The sequence below is a fragment of the Protopterus annectens genome, chromosome 3.part0 (genome assembly GCF_019279795.1).
Source record: "Protopterus annectens isolate FY-2018-M chromosome 3.part0, PAN1.0, whole genome shotgun sequence".
Lineage (NCBI taxonomy): Eukaryota > Metazoa > Chordata > Ceratodontiformes > Protopteridae > Protopterus > Protopterus annectens.
Window position 1 is genome coordinate 244,473,046 of NC_056731.1, and position 8,225 is coordinate 244,481,270.

The following is an 8,225-nucleotide window of genomic DNA, read 5'->3' on the forward strand; positions in this document are numbered from 1 at the left end:
GAAGCTCTTTATACCTTTCCTCAGGAGGTTATAATCAGCTTTACAGAGTTTTTTTTTGTTTGATCCTAGCTGGAGGGGGGGGGGGGGTTGGGGGGTTGGAGGAGGCCGCCTTGTGGTCGGATCTTACAGGGTTGATGACACTGTAAGGATGCTGCAGTGGTTACTCATGTTGGTTAATACCAAATCCAAGATAATTTCACCTCTTGTGGAGGTGTCAACCAATTGGTCCAAGACATTTGCATTGACAAAATCAAGGAATCTCTGGGCATTGGTGTTTTGGCATGAGTATTTCTTCCAATCTATGGTTGGATAGTTAAAGTCACCCAGGATCAGGCTAAAGGGTTGAATCTTGATAGATTCGAAGAGGTCCAGATAGGTGGAGTGGGCATCTTGAGTCAGAGCTGGAGGCCTATAGCTAGCTATGATTTGAATAGGGGTCTTGTCAATTGTTAACTGCACCTGGAGTGTTTCCTGTGCATCATACTGTTTGATCAGCCTGGAAGTGTGTATGTATTTTATATATATTGCAACACCACCTCCTTTTGCTTTGCTGCCCAAGGTTGGGGTCTGAATGTATGATAGGATGAGTAACCTGGTATGGCCTGGGTGGTCTTGGCAGCTTTGAACCAGGTTTCTGTGACTGCACAAATGTCAGCATCTTCCAGCATTAAGAATGCTTGCAATGAGTACAGTTTCATGTTTAGACTCCTAGAATTTAGCAGCATGATCTTTAATTTACGTTTTGATGAAATTTTCATGTTTGTAGTTTTGACCTCCTGGCATTGCCTAAAAAAGGCACTACGGGGGAGGCAAAAGCTTGTGCCAGGAGCCTGAAGCTCAAGGGAGACAGATGCTGGCCATCTCTGGCAAAGCACCATGGTTTGTCAATCATGTCATCCCAGGCTGTCAGGTACTGGATCCCCTTGGAATGAGACCAGAAACTAAGCCAATTGTTAAAGTCAGTCATTTTCTGTGTGTATTGAGGCATCAATCTAGGTGACGGTAGAATGCTACTTTAGGCTAGAAACATACCTGCTTGGGACACACATTCAGCGAGTTTGATCATGTCTCTCTTCATATAATCAGGGAGGTATGTCTGAAGTCATTCATGCCAACATGGACTATGACAGAGTCATAACAGTACTTGTGGAGAGTCTTGAGTGCATGGGTGATATGGTGGATTCTGGCACTCGACAAACAACTAACCATGACTTTATCCTTATCCAGCCTGGCAAGGGGCACATCTGTGTGTCTCACAATGGAGTCTCCTGTGACTAATGTGTTGGGTTTATGTTTAGGCCTTAGTCGCTGTGAGACACAGGTGTATGGACTGTGTGTGGTGTGGTGGGCAGTGGAGTTCGCATGTGTTTTTGCCTTGGAGGTCTCTTTTGTTTGGGTATGTTTTTGTTGAGGATCTCCACATATGTGGGGGTGTGTTTTTAGGTGTCGGTGGTGTTTGAAGTGTGGTGTTTGTGTTGACAACCTTCTCAGTGCCAGATATACTGACTTGTGGGGGAGAGATCAATAACTTTAGGTGCTTGATGTAATTGCATCTCTCACAAATTGTATTCCTCGGTGGCAGTAGTAGAGGGTTGTCCTTGTACATAAGGCAGTTGCTACACTATCTCAGGATGCCCATATCAACCAGACTGGCAGTAGAAAACGTGGGAAATTGTCCATCCATATTTGTCAGAAACTGAGGGATAGAGGCCAGAGAGGGAGCTGAGAGGGTAAAGGGTGGGAGGTCTAAGAGTATTACTACTAAGTAATCGCTACTAAGGGAAAATTTGTAGCTGGAATATTTCAAAAAGGGTTTAAAACCATGCAGCTGAAGCTCTGGATGCAGCAAACCTGTGTCTATACTATGTTACTCAATTTTAACCACTTACAGACAAAAGAACAGAACTCACAGTATAAAAAAATACAGTTAAACAGTAACGAAATGTAGTTAAACAGAAATGAATTGCAGTAAATAGCAATGAAGTATAGTTAATCAGTAAATAGCTTTAAAACAGTAGCTCACAGTCACAGCTCAAATAAAGCAGCAATTCAGTAGCATACTGTCCTCAGTTTATGCCGCGGTGGTACGGCGGTAGCATTGTTACCTCACAGCAAGAGGTTCTCCCATTCGATTCTCAGCTTGGCTTGGGAATGCCTTCTGTGTGGAATCTGCATGTCCTCCCCGCGGTTGGGTAGCATTCGAAAGACATGCGTGCCTTCGTTGAAGGTTGGGCGTCAAGCTGGCACCTCGGCGTTTCGTAAAAATCTACTGCCAATCATTAGCGGACCGGAGTTCCGCTGCGGCGACCCCTTACCGGGAAAAAGCCAAAAGACAAATGGCAACTGTCATCAGTTTAATAAGGCTACCGACAAGCAGTAATAAATGCGGCAAACTAAATGTAGTTTAACTCCTAAGCAATAGCAGCAAAATTAAGTAGGAAGAGGCACAGTTTTTTTTTTTAAGTAGAAAGTGAGACAGAAGATAATTCAAGGTTGAGAAGCTAAAGGGGTGGGCCTTTCTATCTGATCACATTGTACTCAGTAGAATGAACTGATATAATGGGACTGGGAGGAATGTCCAGTATCAGATTTACACTAGAGGTGGGCAACTCAAAGCCACCAAGCTTTAAGACCACAATAGCAGCTGAGCAGATGGGTGGGATACACAAATCAGAACACAGATAAGGATTTAATTCACTACATCTAAGAAACAGTTGCACAGTTTAAACAGATATGCAGCAAATGTTTAGTAAATCAGAAGTGCAGAAAACAGTTGAAAATTAATACTTATCGTTTCCAGTTTCACAGCAGAGTAATGGCAGAAGGCCTCTTTCACTGCAGCTTTGAGCAAACACGTATAAACTGGTTTATATACTGGCTATTTAGGGCAGAGAAACAGAAACCAGCCAAATTATCCAATCAAAAAAAAAAAAAACAACCTTGTAGTAATGCCTCTAGCTAGATCAGACCAGACTGAATTCTCTCTCCCACGAAGGAGCAGCTAGGCCTCTCTAGAGAAAAGATGTTACTACAAGCTCCAAAGGTCGCAAACAGTAATAGATATTCAGCTCTAAGCTAGTGTTTTTAAGTACAGCAACAAGTGAAAGAACATAGACAAACAAAAAGGAGACAAAGATCAGAACACAGATAAGGATTGAATTCACCAAGTCTAAGAAACAGTTGCACAGTTTAAACAGATATGCAACATTAGATTTGTGAGACAGTGGCAACTAGATGGATTTTCTGCCTTCCCCCACCAATAAAATTCTGGTTTCTGGAGTCTTTCTGTGGTGTTTCCATTTTCACATTGGTCATTGTCAAACTTTCTGCTGTGACCTCCTCCTCTTCCAAACTACTAAGTTGTTACCATCAATAAAGGAATGGACAAGATTGGACCTGGCTGTTCAGATCATATAGTTATTGATGCAGCCATGGGGCTGTCCACAGACATCGGGGGAAACGGATTCACCTTGCTTAACATGCAGAATATGTGACCAAGTGCTATATGTGTGTCCTTGCTGGTGCTTGAGTATTATTCTTTACCCCCCATTTCCCATCATTTTGTGTGCTCTTCTTATTTAATAAGCAGATAGTTGAAATGTAACAGATTAATGTCACTATGGTGTTGTTTTATTGTATTGTAATACAGGCACAGTTCTAGCTGTGTTGTATTGTTGTTGACTGTTACTGTCTTAACATTTATATGTTTGCTGTACATTTTTACTGCATCCAGACTATTATCTCCTTAATTGTGCCTGCAAATGTTCATTTTTGAGGTGATTTATTTGTCCGTGCCTGAAAATGTTCATTTTTGAGGTGATTTATTTGTCAAAATAAATAAAAGGAATATAATGATATACAAAGAGATAGATAATCAGTGGAAAAGCAGTCCAGTAAAGAAAACGGCAATAAGGGCTGCACTGAATATTTAATAGACACAGTTCTGCTATGTACAAACTGGAATAAGTACTGGTATTACCTCAAATGCAAATCATGACAGAAAGTAAAGAAGTCTATCAAAAAAAGAATGACCTCTAATGCACTTTTCTGTGTTTTGTAGTTCATGAAGTTGTGGAACATCAGAACCCAGACACTGAGGTACCGGCTGCGAAGAGAGCTTGTCAGTGCTGCTGCCAGACATACGCAGAGATTTTAATCTTCCTAGAGCGGCGAGCAGAGTCGGAACAAAGGTTAAGGGAGGAGGAGCTTGCCTTACGGAGGGAGGAGCTTGAAATTCAGAAAAAGAAGATTGCTTTAGAAAGAGAACACTTAGAAATAGAGAAGAGAGAACGGGAAAAACGTTTTGAACTGGAGAGTCAGGAAAGACAGGTTATTCTGGACATATTAAAAGATCAAGTATTGAAGAAATAGCAGGGACTGAACATCAGTTTAATCAAAGATTTTAAAATGAAGAAAAAACAAAAAACAAAAAAATATTATTTTCGCTTATTTTAACTCTACTTCTATTCCCAAATTAGAATACTGGAAAGTAATTTTTAAACATAGAGATGGACTGATGAATACAAGTAAAATGAAAATCTTCCTTTTTGCTTAAGATAGTTTTGGAAAGATTTTTCCATGTTGCATTTTTTTTAAGATAATTTGGTATACTAGCATGATAGTATTAAGCCTTAGTTTCATATGGTATTGAAGTGACATGTTACACTTTTGCCCCCAAACAAGACATGGATAACTAATACTATAGTCACTAGCTACAGAAAAGAACAAAAGCAGAATCTCATAGGAAGTACACTGTATCTCAAGTCATTTGTCCTGAGTACACTGTAAAGACAAGAATACATGCAGCTGCCGATTGTAAAGTATGCTAGACAATGTGCATTTGCACTTTGTGAATGCAACACAAGCGTATGTACCAGCTCCTTCTTGATTTATACATATCCTTGATCAAGCCTATATGCAAACTGTATTTTCTTTAATATTGCTTGTAAGTGAGGTTAGTGTCCCCTTACACTCAACAGATTCTTAGGTGGGTTAAAGGAAGAGCCAGTCCCATTACCAACTGTATTACAGGAAATAACGTTTTGGAGAGAGTTTAGATTCCTCTTGTTAAATTCTAATTAAATAAATAGTACTACTGTTAATATTAAAATACTACTGTTACCAAATTATGTTACACATGACCATATACTAAATGTCTGACTTTTACTCAGAAGTTCCTCAACAGGTTGATACTCTGTGTGCTTTAGTTACATTTAGATTGTAGCCGTATATGCTGTTCTTAACAATCACTAGGCAGTTTATGAGAGACATAGCTGAAAATGTTTTTATATTCTTTTTCCTTTTATGCCTGTCAACCTTTAGCCAGTTCCTGTAGGTGTTATGCCCATTCACCCTCTCCCCATTACATTCGCTTCTCAGCATCCATTGGTAGTGGTGGGAGTCACACAGCCAGACAGCCATAAAGGGTGTTTGCTCCCATTCTTACTGTGGTTTTACCCTCTGTCATGCAACCAGAGTGCTTTTGTGGCCTAAAGGTCTCACTTCATTTCACAGACTGGGACTAATATTGTTCAGGAGTCAGGCCCAAATTGTCTCAGGCTCAGAAGCATGGTGATCCAAGGTTCAAATTAATCCTTGGCAAATATAGGGGAATTTCCTGTGTTACCTCCTAGACACACATTAGTTGACTGACTACACTTAATTGTCCATATATATATATATATATATATATATATATATATATATATATATATATATATATATATATATATATATATATATATATATCTATGCTACATATATACCCTTGCACTTGTGAACCTGGACTCAGAAGTTTACATTCCTGATCAACATTTGAGCAAGCAAACAAATAAATAAGATGTTACAGTTTTCTAAACTGTACACTCATTCTGTTTGGAAGTTGCATTTCTGGCATAGCTTTCCTCAAGAAGGGAGGTATGGCCTTAGGGTGGGTACTGGTAAGGTGTAAATGATCACAAAACGCAATTGCCTTGTCTTTCCCGTGTTCCCATATTCCTATGACTGACTTTTTTTTCTTGTGACTTTTTTTTTTTTTTATATAAACCTAACCCCTATCCTTTGTGGACTAAACATGCACCACCAGTTGTGAGCATACAGTACAATCCTTGATATACATGAACAGAAGTGCATGTGCCAATCCCCAGCTGCAGTGACAAGCAGTGCTTGGATCATCCAAGTTCATGTTGACTTTTAAGTGCTGCTGCATTGTTTCACTGTCTACACTAGGAGTGAGTGCAGTAGTGAATGGACCAGTCTGTATTCTTATACCCAAGATGGACAAGTTGCCAACAGTCACACACTCCCACCTCCACTTGGCAGCACTCAGATTCTTCATTGATCAGGGTCAGCTGAGTCATAGTCAGAGGTTTATCCCTTTGTTCCAATACAACTCATAATGTTTTCATCACTAGCCAATTCAAGAAGAATTGTGTCATTTTAAATGTAACAGAAGAGCAGTGTATAACTTCCCTAAAGGTAATAGCATATATACAGAATATCTTGTTCTGGATAGTCTGTTATTTGGGGTCTATGTCAGATAGGCGAAGTTCCGTAACTCCGAACACTTAATGGTCGAACCATTATGTTCGAAGTTACAGAACTTCGACTACATAAAAAAAAAAATAAAAAAACGGACAAAATAATAAAGTGTTTTAAGCAGAGGGGCAAGCCTACCCCTGCACCCCACACCAACCACTACTTAAATATACCAACTCTGAGATCGCAGCACATTGAAGTGAATGGAAACCTCCGCTTATGGAGATTTCCATTCAAACGCTCTGAACTTTTACAAATTCGAACATATGGTCTCGACCATATGTGGTTCGAACTTGTAAAACTCGACTACGTGATAGGAACCCTATTATTTGTGGTGGTAGTTTCCCCTTCATTCTAAGCATAGCATTAATATTATTTAATATAGTCTAAACAAGGTTGCATTTTTTTTTAAAAAAAGTATTACTTTGATGACCAAGTAGCACAGTCTTAACAATCAGATATATTAAAAATCTGCATACTCTGCCCAGATTTATTACACTGTAGCTAGCTTTTTAATATTTTGATGTGTACATTACTAATAAAAATGTGAACATCTAAATGTGCATGTATTGCTAATATAAAACATGAGTGTGCTGTAGTATTTGCTTGGAGGTTTTATTCACATTCTTTAGACCTGCATTTTAAACTGTAATTATCATTTAGTCCATGTGCTTCATTTAATTTTATATGTGATTAAATTATTTTTCATTGAGAGAGTGGTGGACACGTGGAATGGTTTATTGGAGTGCTTGGTGGATATGTGTTTGACAGAGGCTTTCAAGACTGCATGGAGCAAGTGAAGACATGAAGGGAGGGTAGTGATAGGTTGCTAATTGCTTATCTTGCAGTGGCTAGGCATACTGATTCTTTTTGCTGATGAGTTTTGTAATATGTACCACTGATACCTAGAGCTAGAGATACCCAATTTAAGTTTTTATTTTATTGATCTTGGAATGTTGGTGTCAGACAGGAGTGATCTGATAATTTTGTCTACTCTTTTTCTGCTTTGTGCGTACATGCTGAATAAATAATTGTCCCCTCTTACCAGATGTTCATTAGCAGACAAAAGAAACCAGATGGTAACAGGCCTGTTTCACTGCTGTACGGTAGTGTTATAGACTTTTAAGCCATCAGTTAAGCTTTGCAAACATGCGGTGCTGATTTTGTTCCACCATTTCTTTTCCTGTGTCCTGTACTAATAAAAACAATTCGGCTTGCTCCAGGCCTGTACTGCAGCATGAGAAGTTAAACAGGTGTGGTGAGAAACAATGTCAGAGAAGCATTATTATGTCACTGTTGATTAGACGTTGCATTTCTTTAACAAGAGCAGTTGATTGAGGAAAAGTAACATTTTGCTACTGAGTAAAATTGACATTGTTTTCACAAGATGTTATTTGTGTTTCACTGTTGCAGACATCACACTTGGGGTTATCTGCCTTAATACCGGAGTCTTGGGATTTCTGCGTCGGATGCTGTTGCCTCATCCATGACGTCAGGTCATTAGGGGTATAAAACATGCAGCCGACGCCATTACATCAGCTTTTCTTGCTGTGCGGGAGCCCGAAGCAGAAGCAGTTTGCAAGTGCCGGTCGGCAGCTACCTGAAATTTTTATTTTTCGAGTTTCAAACCTGAAGTCTTCTAAAGCTAAGTACCCCATTGGGGATCCTTTTTTCTTGCTCTAAGCGAT

General features: G+C 39.4%; 1 protein-coding gene across 2 annotated transcripts in view; it reads left to right on the forward strand.

The window, feature by feature from the left end:
* LOC122796326 (reticulocyte-binding protein 2 homolog a-like) overlaps positions 1 to 5,648 on the forward strand; it is a 316,928-nt gene extending 311,280 nt beyond the window's left edge. For both annotated transcript variants that reach the window (XM_044064720.1, XM_044064719.1), the window contains exon 5: positions 4,061 to 5,648. In XM_044064720.1, the coding sequence (XP_043920655.1) occupies positions 4,061 to 4,371 (311 nt within the window). In that variant the 3' untranslated portion in view covers positions 4,372 to 5,648. The remainder of the gene's footprint in view (positions 1 to 4,060) is intronic.
* Positions 5,649 to 8,225: the final 2,577 nt, after the last annotated feature.